Consider the following 14,837-nt stretch of genomic DNA (forward strand, 5'->3'; position numbering starts at 1 on the left):
TAGTTATTGTTTGTTGTATATAGCTTTAGTATCCTTTACCCCTTCAATAAAGTGACAACTGAAATAGATGTTGATTCTTGTCTAGTGAATGCTAGAGAAGCGTAGCTTCTCTATAGTAAGGTGTCCACGTCTGTTCACACTGCCGTAGTCTTTATTCGAACTCTGGTGTCTGCCATTTACCCTAGGCGGATACCACAGTAGCTTATAGAACCTTATAAAAAATTACATCAAACAAAACAAATGACCAATGAAAAGCCTGTATACATTTATATTGACCAATGGTATAATGTATACTGGCCTAACATAAGTCATTTGTAACGTATGACGTGATTTTTTTGTAATAGGTACTGTAAGCTGCTTCCTAAATAAGAATGTATAATATGTGTATAGAAGTATCAGGATGTTTGTCTTTCTGTGTGCTTTTACCGAAAGATCTCGCTAACCACAGTGCCGATATGGTTCTCATTTACAGTGAGGTTAATAAATATTTTGAAAGAGGTTACCCAGAACATCCCATGTGAAATCGCCCCTCAAAAAGAAATATCCAACCCCTCATTTTTTTTTTTAATCTTAAATGTAAATTTAGGATTAAATTAATCGCGCATTATCCTATCTTATATTCCCTTAATCCAACAAACTAGAAATTAACCTAATTTTTACGAACACAGTAATAGTGTCTGACTGATTATGACGTAACAAAAAAAATTAGCCAATGAGAGGCCGTTATTGATCAATGGTAAAATTTATAGTGGCCTCTCATTGGCTAATTTTTTTGTTACGTCATAATCAGTCAGACACTATTACTGTGTTCAATTTTTACATTACACGACTGCGGCTAACTATCTATAAAACTACTATGTCAACGGCTAAAAACTAGCAGCTAGCTGCTAGCTGTGGAAAGAAGAAGATCCAACCTGAAACATGCATTATAACAGTCTCCAAAATTCAGCGGATCCCCCTGGAAATTAAAATTAATAATTTCTAAATTTGTAAGAAAAAAAACATTGACAATTATTTGCATAAGTTTTTTAGTTTGAATCTAAAGATTTCGGTAGCTTTAAATCTAATTTATATCTGTCTTTTAGGGAATGTTTAAATAAGACCTGGGTTTTATTTTTAGATCTAAGCCTTAATATGCAGGTTTCAGATTTTTTTACTGGCCCTTTCTTGTCCCTAGATGCTGAGAGTGCAGTAGCTAGTACCCTAAAATAGTGACAAACTTAGTTAAGAATACTAAAAAAGAACCAAGTACTTTTAGACAAAGGTCATGCAATAAAAAGGGTTGAGATATTATTATTTTCCTGTGCACATTTCATAATACATTGCTGTGTTTCCTCTTCCCTCTCATCATCTGTTATTAATTTAACGCCATACCAAAAACCTGACCAGTAAACAAAGTAAATCTAGCCTAGAACCTGGTTTAAAAAGTCAGATGTATCAGACCAGATTGAAACCCGTGGCATTGGCGCAATTGGTAGCTAGTCCGCTTACAGTCGGAGAAGTTTAGTTTCTGCAGAGATCTAAAGGGATAAGACAATGGCTAATAAATTGATGTACATTCCTGATCATGATAAACAAAATGACTCCTTCTGTACATTAAAATTAGTGGTTGAAACGTTTGAACACTCAACTTTTTGAACTAACTAATCAAAATTCAGTAAGGTTTTAAAGGTGTTAAGCCAACCATTAGGAAAAATATATTGTAAAACTTTAGGGACTAGTGCAATAAACAGTCCAATGCCCCCTTCCTCACTGTGTGTCCATAGCATTTAATATTCACACATCAATAGCCTAAAACTTGCCTATGACAATTGTGATGATTTGTTTGCAGTATGAACATAAATAGGCCTGTGTCTTAATAATTAGGTAGATTTAATTTCCTAATCCATAGACACAGTACATGAGACCAAACATCAGACCCATGGTTAGATTTACCATGACTCCTCTTTTGATACCCTGCAGTTTCCAAAATATAAATTAATTGGAGGGGGGGGGGGGGAGAGAAAAACCTCCCCAACCCTTTAGTGTAAAGTAAAATTTGTTGCATTGAAACCGGTTAAAGCATGTGTTTTTTTTTCCCACAGGATTATGTTTATGTTGTGTTAAGAGGGGATGGGCCTGTTTAAAAAACATTTAAAGGGGTAGTTATGAAACTATGTGCAATATATTGATTAAAACTCCATCCTGGTGGCCACAGGGGCAGTTCACACAATTTTACCAATAAAAAAACACTCAGAATCACCCAGGAAGATTACAGAACAGTTTTACCAGCCGTAATAAATTAATGAATATTTTTCCTGTTTTCTTGCAAAAGCAATATGTTCAGCGTATGTTTTAGCTTCTTTGTCCTGTCCACCAAAGGCTACAACCGTTCTGTCAATACAAGATACAATAAGGACTTTGGAACCAGGGATTTAAAGAGATAAGACAATGGCTGATAAATTGATATACACATATCTTATTATAATACACAAAATTACCCCTTTAAGAGAATACAATTAGTTGACGAAACTTGATGAACAAGCCAATCAAAATTATGTAAAAGTCCTCATAAGCCAACGAATAAGAAAAAGAATAAGATCTACGAGTTAGGCTACGCTGAAAATAAGGTTGGTGAGATAGAAATTTTTTGTGTGATTTTTATTCACTTTTGGTCTGTTTAGGATAGGTTATATTCGGTACTTGGCAGTCCTGCTGGGCTAACGCACCGCAGATATAGTCCCCACAGAGTTAGACATAAGGAGAAAAACTAAACCTCTCTTATTATTAATCTGATTTTTAAACAAAGGATGGAGTGAGTTTACTATGCTCGTTGTGCACATTGAGGGAAAGCCTGAAACTTATAAATTTTTCAGGGAAACATGTGAAATGTATCTGTGACCCTGCCTTATGGAGGATAGCACCTCCTCAGCCAATGCTCCAGCCTTACTGTAGGTATCCATTTCATTCTTAAAAATACATTTGTGAATAACATTTCAAATAACAAGAACGGATATTTCATTAATAGTGCAGCATTCTTTGTTGCTTTTCAATAATTAAGGTCCGAAGTTCCGTTTGTAACGGATAGGACTAATTTTTAATTTAAGCATAACATTTTTTGTCTGAAGCTAACGACTTCGAAAGTTGTTGGTACTTTTCAGGGAAGCTTTAAATATGTGTCCTGTTTAGTTTTTTACTATTTTTCTGAACTCCCTTCCCCCTCTGTTTTAAAATATTTGAATAAGCTGATTTTAAAAAGACGGACATACCCTACATAAAGAGCTCCAAAGCTACAGCTAAATATTTTTTAAAGTTAAAGTTAACTTGCAAAAACCTTTGAAAAAGAAGTGATGATTTTTCCAAAAATTCCGCCCATGATGGCTATAGCAGGTACCACAGAACACAGCACTAAGCAGAAACAAAATTATAATCAATTTTGTTTTTGGGACTGTAAATTACACTGGTACACAAAGTTTTATATCAAAGTTACCTTATTTGTTGGTTCAAAAACATCAGGCAGTATTCTTAAATTATAATTAGTTGGTTAAATGCATCGTCCAAGCTTTATACAGAAGGGGTATTTTTGTTTTTCATACTTAGGAATGTACATCAATTTATTGCCCAATGTCTTAACCCTCAAATTCCTGATTCGAATCCTATCTGCTCCTTCTCATAAATCAATATATTTATTAATGTACAGTTTTGAAAGTAATTTTGTTCCTAAAGATAGCAACCAATTGTTAACAAAGGCAATTACAAAGGCAATGAGGAAGGTCATGAAGAACCTCCAGAACATTCCAATTTTCTCCCCCAATCCATCCTAGTTCAACATACAAAGCATTATTGTCAAGATATAGAAACAGAGTGTCCAATAAAAAATGACATCCTACAATACAAATGACCAATGATAGACCAGTAAACATTGTAATTTTCAATGGTAAATTGTATACTGGCCTATCATTGGTCTATCCTAGTTGAACATACAAAGCATTTTGTCAGGATATAAAGTGAAAGGCAGATAATCAACCCACCTCCCTCAATTAAAAAAGCAATGTAAATAAATTTTAAAATTCATATTTATATGATACAATTATCCAATACCCTTGATTTTTAAAAATGGATTATTAAGACAATTTGGAAGATTTTTTGTTTAAAATTTTACATTATAATAAACTTCAAAACCGTTGCAGGCTGTATTTGTCAATGATGGTTTGTTTCACTGACCGATTTGTTCATGGATACTAGGGCGGGTTCATATCGGAATTAGACAAAAGAGATAAAATTAACCTTTAAAACATTTCTGACCGAAAAAATTGAGTTTTAGAACGCGACCAATAAAAAATATATTTGATTACTTATTAATATGCAAAGACGACATTCACAAATTTTTTTGAATCAGAACCATGGCTTCATGGTGCTCCCTGGAAAGGCCTTGAGGAGCTGAATCAGGAACTTTTGTCCGTTTCAAAATATCTCGTTCCTAGCCTTAGAAATCACAAAAAAAACACATTTTTTAAAGGTTTATTGAGAATTGTCCATTTTGTAGAGGTTTTTAGATTTTCTCAGGCTAGGAACGAGATTTTTTGAAACGGTCAAAAGTTCCTGATTCTACCCCGCAATGCCTTTCCTGGGAGCACCATGAAGCTATAGTTCTGATTCAATAAATTTTGACTCCCATTTACAAATAGCTATACAATTGAATGTCTGGTCGTCAGCGGTTTTAAGACTTAGGATAAATTTTAAATCATCCAGAGGTGTATTATACTCATACAAATCATTTGCTGATCCCCGCTTTGGCCTCAGAAAAAAAATGTCCAAAATCGACCCACCCTAATGGATACTGTCATCCTTGTTATAAATAATGCTTTTTATGATTCCTGAATTTTGTTGAGATCCTCTGACATTGTGCTAGCAAAATCTGTTGTAGTATTTACATCATACCAACCTACTTCTTGCCTGTAAAAAAAGTAAAAATAAAAAACGGACATACAAACATTTTGGGGACTATTGTTTTAGATGTCCCAATGGCCATACAAGCGATGAGAAATCGTTGAAATAGTTTTCAAAATGGTGCAATAAGTGAAAGCTAGATGCCTTCTGTTCCAAAAGGTATAAAGATATTGCAATGTATGCCATTTCCTTTTATGCACGGACTTTTAAGCCTTTTATTTAATTTTTTATTGAGGGGGAGAGCAGTAACATTTACATGCGGTCGGGGGATAGAGGGGTTAAAACCCCACATTTTTTACCCTAATTATAGAAAAGCGTTGATTTTGAAAAGGAAATAGGACTGAAGAGAACAAACTAAACTCACCTTAAAACAGCTGTCAGGAAAAGTTTGCGCATGCGCGACACCTGTCTCTCAGCGGCCACGTTGAGACACGTGACAAACAGGTAGTGACCAATCCACAGACCAAATCCTAGGCCCGTCAGCTTCCATGCAAAACTGAAAACATTTTTAGGTTACAAAAAAGGCGTGCAATTTGATCTTTATTATGAAGCAGGCCCTTTTGTAAATGTTAAAAATTTTAAGATACTGTGTGGTAAAAGTTGTCGGAAATATAGGTATTAAATAAGCAAAGTTTGGGAGCCTAAATTTTCTCTATAACCATAATTTGTACGTCTGATAGTAACTTACAAATAGTCAAAATAAGTCTTTAAATAGATTTTTCTATTTCTAATGTTCAAAATTTACTGCTATTAAAGTCAAATTTGTTGTGCTATAATTTTGGGAAGTTTAACGTGTGGATTTTGCATTAATCCCGCAAAATAGCCTTTCACTAACTCAAGCTGTAAATTTCAAAATAAATAGAATAAAACTGCAGGGAGTAAGGGAGGGGACAATGGGCAATTAATTCAATATAGGAGTTATCAAAGAAAGGGCATGAAATCCAGTTTAATCCAATAAATTTGTAGGAAATTATAAAGGGATTGTTAATTGAATAATAGATTTCCATAGCGTCATGTAAAGTGAAATCACAACTTGTTTTTGATGAAATATATTGAGGTTTTATGGTGTGATTTTTATATTACAAGATTATTGGACCCGGCCAGCTGCTAGCAAGAATATGACTGCCCCTTTTTATTCTGTTTATTTCCCTTGCCCCTTGCCCCCTTCTCCCTTCTCCACGTCTGCTACATTCCAAACTAACACAACGAGTAGTTATTTCCCTTGCCCCCACTTCCTTTATCCCTTCTCCCCGTCTTCAATATTCAAAACATTCACAACGAGTAGCGGCATTTCATGCGCAAGTACCCAAACTCAGTCAGAAACTGCTAAATTCTTGCACATTCCCTTTAAGCCAGTACCCAAAGTCTGAGACTCCTAAAAATTGAATATTCGATCCATTGTCCCCTCCCTTACTCCCTGATAAAACTGGGACATTTAAAATAAAAAACTATAAAAAGACCATTAAAATGACCTTATTTCTTTACATGATATGATTTTCTTTGATACTATGTGTAAGCTACAGCCAATAACTTTTTGACCTTTCTTTCTATTCTTACAATAATCTAACTTTGTTAATTTGCTATTGCTACACTATTATGGAAATACACTGTTCTGATTAGATAAACTTAGCTGGGCACCTCGTAACACCAGCCCAAAGAGCATCATTTCTTTGTTCCTCTGTGATAGGGAGGAGTGGGTTGATATAGTCTACACATATTATTAGTTATACAATACTATCATCCTATTATATGAAGTAGTAAGGCAATTTGTCTGTAGCTTAAGATTTTAATAATTACAGAACAGATTGAGTTCCCTTGAAGGGATGCTTCACATACGAGTAGATTTTAGATCTAACCCTTGGGATGGGTTAAGTCTATTTTTCTGAGACCTTCTTTCTCCTTTAAAGACTAAGACTCTAGATGCTAGGGGATGAGTAGCTAGTATATACATACAGTTGCAAATGATCATCATAGAGTAGCTACACGTTAAAAAAAAGTTGTATTATGTTAAATGCCCGACATTTTTAGCAAGAATGTGGGAAATGCCTTAGTTCAAAACAGGCCAACTCTTTATCATGCACAGGTAGGCAAAATAAATTTAAAATATTTTTGTGGCAGATAAAACAAAAGGTCTTCTATAAACAATTTGTTGCCCCCAAAAATCACAAAACATAACAATTTATTTTTTGAATTAATTCAATTGTTGATTACGGCTGGGTGTGGATCCTTGTCAAGGGGGGGTGTGGAGGACCGTAGGGGGTTGGATACAACCCATACACCCCCCTTCTGCACGCCTATGATTAAAATGATTGTATTGTATAATATCCTGTAAAAGTAGTGGTAACAGTTCCAAACAACTGGAACATTAGTGGAAATCCTGGCATACAAAATATTAAATGTGTGATTTTAACAGTTTTTAAGACAATGATATATAGTATCTTTCCTTGAGTTTTGCTAGCAAAATAATGAATTTTAGCTTGAGAAAATGCTAAATGTAATTGTCTGGAACTCGAGTCTCCATATCTATTTAGAATTGCGGTGGAATATAGTTTGAAGCAGATAGCAAAAATTTTATGTAGTAATGGCCACCAGAATAAAACTAAATTTGCGGATTTTTAACTAACGAAGGTGTATCAACTTTTTTTATAGCTAGCCGGTTCTTTTAGTAAGTAGTAGATGCAAAATTTTTCATAGAATTCAGATATGCAATCGGTTTTTCTGTAGACCTCTTATTTTTTAAGTAATTTAAGTTTAAAAAAAAAAAAATTAAGTCGATTTTAAGGTACTAAAATGCAACAAAAAAAAGAAAGAAAATGGCCATTATGAACAAAAATAGTAAGATCTTTAATTTGACACCTTACTTTTTCAATTCTGTCAGGTAATTATTGAAAAAATAGATTTTTTTAAACCCACGAGAATAAAAACTTTGAACTTAATTTTATCATCTCACAGGTAAAAAAATATGGGTTAATATATACCTTTAGAATCAGAAAAATATTACGAATCCATTGTAAGCAAAATTGAAATAAAAAGTTTACAATATAGTATATAAACTACAATAAAAGGAATGATATGAAAATATCATATTATATTATACAGGCAATGTCTTAATTCTTGAATTGAGTATAAAAATGGGAAGGGGATAAAGAGGGGGTAAAGAGGGGGTAAAAAAGGGAAGACAAAAATGTTGCCTGAACAAAAAATATAATTGGCCATTTGTTTATTTTTTATTTTTTAAATTTTTTTCAATTTTGCTTACAATGGATTCGTAATAATTTTCTGATTCTAAAGGTATATATTAACCCATATTTTTTTACCTGTGAAATGATAAAATTAAGTTCAAAGTTTTTATTCTCGTGGGTTTAAAAAAATCAATTTTTTTAATAATTACCTGACAAAATTCAAAAAGTAAGGTGTCAAATTAATGATCTTACTATTTTTGTACATAATGGACATTTTCTTCCTTTTTTTGTTGCGTTTTAGTACCTGAAAAACAAATTAATCTTTTTTTTTTAAACTTAAATTACTTAAAAAATAAGAGGTCTACAAAAAAAACGATTGCATATCTGAAGTCTATGAAAAATTTTACATCTACTACTTACTAAAAGAACCGGCTAGCTATAAAAAAAAAGTTGATACACCTTCTTTTAACAGATAAGCATTTATTTTAATTCAGTAATATATTATCATACTATACAGGGTGCGCCACATATCTAGGGACTTTATGGGATAATCCTACTTTAGGAGTGGAGATACCGGGTATCATGAAAATTAAACCCCCCCCTGGGGGTATCTTAATTTTAAAGAAATATATAAAAGTTTCCTATAAAAAAGTTAAAAGAATTGTATTTAAACTTGTAAAAAAAAGAAAGCCATTTCTATTCATTAATTTGTTTTATTTAGATATTAATTTTGATACAAAATTGTTTTTTTTTCTTTGTTAAATATATAATGTAAAAAATTCTTTTATTGATTGATTGCTATTCTTTTATTGATTGATAGTTTATTTTGACCTAAAATATTTACAAAGACGACATTTTTCACCTGTAGATGAGCTAGAGTTATGCAACTTGCTGGGGATACTGTTAGATACATAAGAAAAACACAAGAAAAGACTACAGCTCTTTATCTAAAATGGCTTGGCTTTAGTACTCCGGCAAAGTGAAACGTGGCAGATTTAAAGATGTCAAAAACGTCAAGAATCGTGAAAATTTCTCGTTTCTCGACGTCAGAGACCCATATGGAACTTAAAACTCATTTTAGACTATGAATTGCGCTGACAACCCTAGATGAATCTTCCTGCCATTTCCAAAAAGGTATAGAACGTCGTTGTAGCTCAACTGTGGTCCAAATAAGAGCCTCCGTGTCAAAGGGTAGCTTGAAAAATCGGTGAATTTGGATCCTGCGGTTACTCACATTCCTAAGGAAATGGGGACTCCCAGCAGCCCATCTTAATTCAATGGACTTTTGGACCTTGGGCTACTTTGAAGCATGCACCAATAGACGTACCCATACCATAAAGACCTCCCTCATTGCCATTATCAAGGAGAACTTCGCCAGCTTGGACAGTTATATTCAGACCTTGGCCTGCCGGCGGTTGAGGAGGCGGGTAGAGGCGGTGATTGATGCTGGCGGCGATTTTATTCAATGATCTAATATTCATATACCAAATTTGCTCCTCAGTTTTTAAAATTTTAAAAAATCTTTAAAATTGACGATTTTATGTTCATTTGTTTACAATTTACAATTTAGAAAAAGTCCCTAGATATGTGGCGCACCCTGTATTAATGTACATCCCGAAGGAAGTTAAATAACAGTAGCCTTTTTGTAGAGTATAGTTGTTGTTGGACAAGTTTAAACACTCTTAGTTTGAACCAACAAATCAAGGTTTAATTTATTGAGTTTTATGCAAACGAACAAGAAAACTTTGGGTGACTATTTAATTTACAGACCGAGTAAAATGATTATTATTAAGACAAAATGTGGGATGTTACTTTAATAAAAACTTGAATTGGCGAATTCTATTTAACAAAATAATTTCCCATATGCGATTAATTGAAATTAGTTGAAATTTCGAATACAAAATATCCAAAATTTTGCTAAGTTTAAATGTTTTTAGCAAGTCTATGTACTATCATAATCTTTATGGTGTGCATTCACTTCCGCTAAGTTTTTTTTATATTAGCACTATTGGAAACACACCCCTTCCCAAATAGCAAATAGGGGATCCTTATTCAAAGAGAAAGATCGGCAGAAAATAGCCAAAAACCCATCCAACCCTTCCTAAATTCGAAAAGCAAACTGGTTTAGTAGATGGGAAATCTTAAGCTGCAAAAAATCTTTCTACTTTATATGTATTTTAGCAGCTGCGCCACTAGCATCTAGGGGCTCTGTATTTAAATTGAGAAGAAAGGGGTTGGAAAAAGAATAGCTTAAAACCATCCCATGACTTCACCATCTAGGGGCTCTGTATTTAAATTGAGAAAGGAGCTGAAAGAAGAATAGCTTAAAACCATCAAATTTTTTTTCAACCATGACTCAAATTTGGACCTATGTGAAGCATCCCTAAATTGGAGAAACCAACCAGTTCAGTATTTGGGAAATCTTAAGCTACAGGCAAAAAAAATCTTACTATCTTATATCATAGAAGGCTAAAATAAAATAGAGGGGTGTTCAATCATGTGAGTTTAGAATAGGGAATAATAATTTTGTGCTGCGGTTTTATTGGCTAACTAATACGAGACTGAATCTTATGCGGTAATTAAGTCACATCTTTAGTATGTTTGTATACACTTTTCTTATCTTCATTTGACTGTATAATAAACTAGTACACAAAGTTTTGTAAACATGTTCTTTAGTTTGCTGTCTAAAAAGAAATAACATCAGGATTGGTTGGTTCAATTTAGAACTTTTCAACCAAAATGTTTTATTTACAGAAGGAGTAATTTTGTTCTTTATCATTAGGAATGTTGTATATACATAATAAATCTTCCATTGTCTATTTCTTACCTGCTTATCTATCTACAAAGTAAACTGCAATGTTTAGCAATATTCTTTACTAGCGGCTTCGTCCCTAAAAGGCCTTTAAGGGCACTAGGTGGGTAAGGGGGCGGGGAGATTGTAATTTGACTACCCCCTCACAATTTAATTTTTTTAAAGTAAAAAAAAATATTTTCTTTTTGGGATGGTAATTTTTTTCTCTTGTGATAGTGGTGGTGTGGTAATACGGCAGCATACGGACGGGCATTACACAGAGTTGCTACGCAGCGGCTTATCAAATCAAGCCTTCAGCGCAAATCCTATTATCACCATTTAACCCCTGCCCGCTGAGACCCCACAGGCAGCGGTCAGATTGGACTGGCTAAGAGGGGGAGGGACGCGGTCAGTTTACAACCCCGCGCCCCAGGCACTATTCTACCGGGAGGTGGTTACCTCCCCCTTTACTGCAGCTTACCCCACAAATGCCTACCGCCGCAGGGCTCCGCCCTTGTCTCCCCACACCCCCTTCAACCTAACCTATTGTTATCATCTATTTTTGTATATATAGTAATAACCCTATTGTAAATGTATTCAGTTTTAATTTTCTTTGTAGTAGGAAATACTGCTATTCTTTATTGGTAGAATTCTTTAAGGCTAGGGGCTCGTTTGGGATTCGAACTCGCGACAGTAAGCTGAAACGCTCCAGCTTACCACAGTGGTACACTCCCTCAAAATAGTTACAAACCTTCCCAGGATCTATAGTTTAATAAAACTATAGTTCATACAATGCCGACAGATGCCTCTGTATTAAAAATAATTGTTCAAAAACATTTAGTTCATAAATTGCCGGCAGATGTCTCTCTGTACCTAGAAATCACACATCATATCCTGCCTACTCCGCAAGCAATTGCTGACAACAGACCAATTGTTAACAAAACTTTATCTAGGGTATCTGTAAACAAGAATAGTCCTTATTATACATGTCAAATTTATGTGGGTTTGGTTAAACAGCATAAACTGTTTTAAAACTAGCTAAAAATTCAATCCTTATACTAAATTATGATTTACTAGCGGCTTTGGCACTATGGGCCTCTAGTGGCACTTGAGGAGGGGGGAGTTGAATCCCAGAACCAAGTTTTTTAAAATTCTAAAAAAAATTTAAAAAGTAAAAAAAAATCGTCTTGTGCAACCTTCCTATTGGGTCATTGAAAATCAACCAATGGTATCGCTTATATTAACACAACTAAGTAGCAGAAAATTTTTTAGAAGCAGACGAAAGAGGTCTTTGAAAAACAAAGGGAGGTAATTGTCTGTATATTCATCTATACTATGGATCTGTTGTGGTACCCTCCCTGAAAATAGCTATAAACCTTCCCTGGACCTATGATAAGCTACCCTGTTAAGGAGAACCCGATCGGTTTAGCGGTTGGCGAGATCTTTCGGTACAAACAAACAAACATACAGACAGACATCGTTCTACTTTGTATTATAGATGGTTTTTAAAACTAAATATATATATATGGTTTTGATGAGTAGTTAGCTGGCAATGATTTTATTGGCCGTTGTTTTTCCAGTGGCATGCACAGTGTTTTGCCAGGAGAATATGTTTTTGACGGGTTGAAAATTTAGGATTGGAGGCATTCTCAATCTTAAGGGGGTTTTGAGTCCCCCTTCAACAAGTTTATGGTTCTATCCCTCTATAATTGGCTAAGGGGACAACACTGTACATATTGTTGTTTAATAAGGACAATTCCTGCAAATTTAAATATTTCTAGAACACCAACAGGTGGCGCTAGGTCAATTTCTGTCTTCTTCTTTTCTTCATCCTCCCCAGAACCGGTTTTCTTCCCATTGCTGCTTAAATGTCGTCGTTTATGCTCAAGGGTTTTTAGCAAAAAAAAAAATAAATATAAAAATTTTTTTTTTTTAAGAATATCCAATTGGACAACCAGTCAAAGATATTTATACATTTTATATTTAACATCAACATTGAGCTAGAGGTTCAACTTTCACCCTCCTTCCCCTCAAATGCCTCTAGAGGCCTTTGGAGGCTTAGCTGCTAATGAATTAAATAGTATCCTAGCTGCTTTTAGGCCGTTGAGCTTTTCCTAATTTCATAATCATTGTCGTCTGAATCAAACTTTTTCTTTTTAAACTTCATTTTATTTTTATCTGAAACTATAAAAAATATTTAGTACATGGATATAATGATAAAGATAAACAAAATCACCCCTAATGTCAATGAAATGATTGATGGAAAAGATTGAACTCTGTTTATTTGAAGAGACCAATCATATGTCAACATAGAAGGGGTATTTAAGGGGTGTCAACACCTTTTAAAATAAAAATAAAAATGGGAAGGTTTATTTTCTTCATCACTTTAAGAAATACACACACCTGGAAAAACCCTCAAAGAAAGACCGTCAGAGTTTTAAAGCCATCAAATAGTAGAATGTGCTTTAAAACTTTCATCGAAGACAGCATAATTTTAAGTCCCATGTCCCCTCCCTCTCTGATTGTGAAATACAGACCTACTTCCAAGTCTTGTTTTATAATTATTATGCTCCATAACAAATATTATTTTTTTAAAAAATTATTTCGCTACAAAATTAGAATAAAGTAAGAAATACAGTTAGCAAAGTTGTCAACATATGTAATGTATAACTTTCTCTCTCTCTCTCTCTTTTCTCTTTCTTATTTTTTTCGTTTCTATCTCCCTATCTCTCTTGCTTTCTTTTATTTCTCTATCTCTCTCTCTCTCTATCGTCGCACTTCTCTCTCTCTCTCTCTCTCTCTCTCTCTCTCTCTCTCTCCCTCTCTCTTTCTCTCTCTCTCTCTCTCTCTCTCTCTCTCTCTCTCTCTCTCTCTCTCTCTCTCTCTCTCTTTCTCTCTTTCTTATTCTCTCCTTAATATTACTTCTCTCTCTCTCTTTTCTCTTTCTTATTTTTATTTCATTTTCTATCTCCCTATATCATTTCTCTCTTGCTTTCTTTTATTTCTCCATCTCTTTCTCTACCTATTTTTATTTCTTTCTCTCTCACCTCTCTTTTCTCTTTCTCTCTATATATCTTTCTCTAGCTCTATTTATCTATCGTTCTTTTTCATTCTATTTATCTCTTTCTTTCTCTATCCCTCTCTCTCAATAACGATTTTCCCTCTTTTTCCCATCACTCACAGTTTTTCCTGTAAAATTATTCCCTTTATCAATGTATTCAGATGGAAATTGTACATTTATATTGTTATATTTCTCTCTCCCTTTTCTCTCTCCCTTTTCTCTCTTCCTGTTTCTCTTTTTACTTTTTTTCTTTATTCCTCTCTCTCTTTCTCTCTTTTGCTCTATCTCTCTTTCTCTTTTTTCTCTCTCTTTCTATTTCTTTTACTACCAATCTCTCTTTCTCTATATATCCCTCTTAATCTATCTTTGACTCCTTTATTCGCCCTTATTCTTTCTCTATCTCCCTCTCTTTTTTGCTTTCTCTTTTTCTCCCACCCTCTTATTAACTTTTTCCCTTCCTTTCCCCCTCGAACTCAGTCTTTCGTATGTTCCTACCTCTTCAATATAAGTATATATATATATATATATATATTCAGTTAAAAACTAGATATTTATATTATATAAAGTTAACAATTTTCCCGCTAGGTGTCTTAAATTAATTTTATGAAAATGTGTTATTTTGGTATTAAAGCATTTTTGTACTGCAAAATAATTAATGTTAATCTAAAAATTATAATTACATTAATTTAAAAAGATTTCTATTAAATTTTTAATAGAAATGCTGCAAATATAACTGAAATGTATCTTTTTAAGAACCGATCATTAATTTTGGGGATTACAGGGTACTAACGTCTTTAGTATGATGCGGTTTGGGCGAGACTCATTTAATGAACTCGAACCTTACCTCGAATTAAGTTTCTGGAGAATCTCTGTT

General features: G+C 33.8%; 1 protein-coding gene across 1 annotated transcript in view; it reads right to left on the reverse strand.

Annotated features, from left to right (window-relative positions):
• Nucleotides 1-11,861, reverse strand: part of LOC145335202 (ATP-dependent translocase ABCB1-like) — a 44,444-nt gene extending 32,583 nt beyond the window's left edge. The window contains exons 1-12 of the mRNA XM_080180935.1: nt 11,801-11,861; nt 7,256-7,306; nt 6,568-6,637; nt 5,294-5,425; nt 4,855-4,935; nt 3,700-3,797; nt 3,314-3,387; nt 2,887-2,948; nt 2,297-2,373; nt 1,880-1,955; nt 1,301-1,380; nt 915-957 (exon numbers count right to left, since the gene is read on the reverse strand). Of these exons, the coding sequence (XP_080037061.1) occupies nt 915-957; nt 1,301-1,380; nt 1,880-1,955; nt 2,297-2,373; nt 2,887-2,948; nt 3,314-3,387; nt 3,700-3,797; nt 4,855-4,935; nt 5,294-5,425; nt 6,568-6,637; nt 7,256-7,295 (833 nt within the window). The 5' untranslated portion in view covers nt 7,296-7,306; nt 11,801-11,861. The remainder of the gene's footprint in view (nt 1-914; nt 958-1,300; nt 1,381-1,879; nt 1,956-2,296; nt 2,374-2,886; nt 2,949-3,313; nt 3,388-3,699; nt 3,798-4,854; nt 4,936-5,293; nt 5,426-6,567; nt 6,638-7,255; nt 7,307-11,800) is intronic.
• Between the last annotated feature and the right edge of the window lie 2,976 nt (nt 11,862-14,837).

The sequence above is a fragment of the Acartia tonsa genome, chromosome 13 (genome assembly GCF_053477335.1).
Source record: "Acartia tonsa isolate MP-2025a chromosome 13, ASM5347733v1, whole genome shotgun sequence".
In the NCBI taxonomy this organism is placed as follows: Eukaryota; Metazoa; Arthropoda; class Copepoda; order Calanoida; family Acartiidae; genus Acartia; species Acartia tonsa.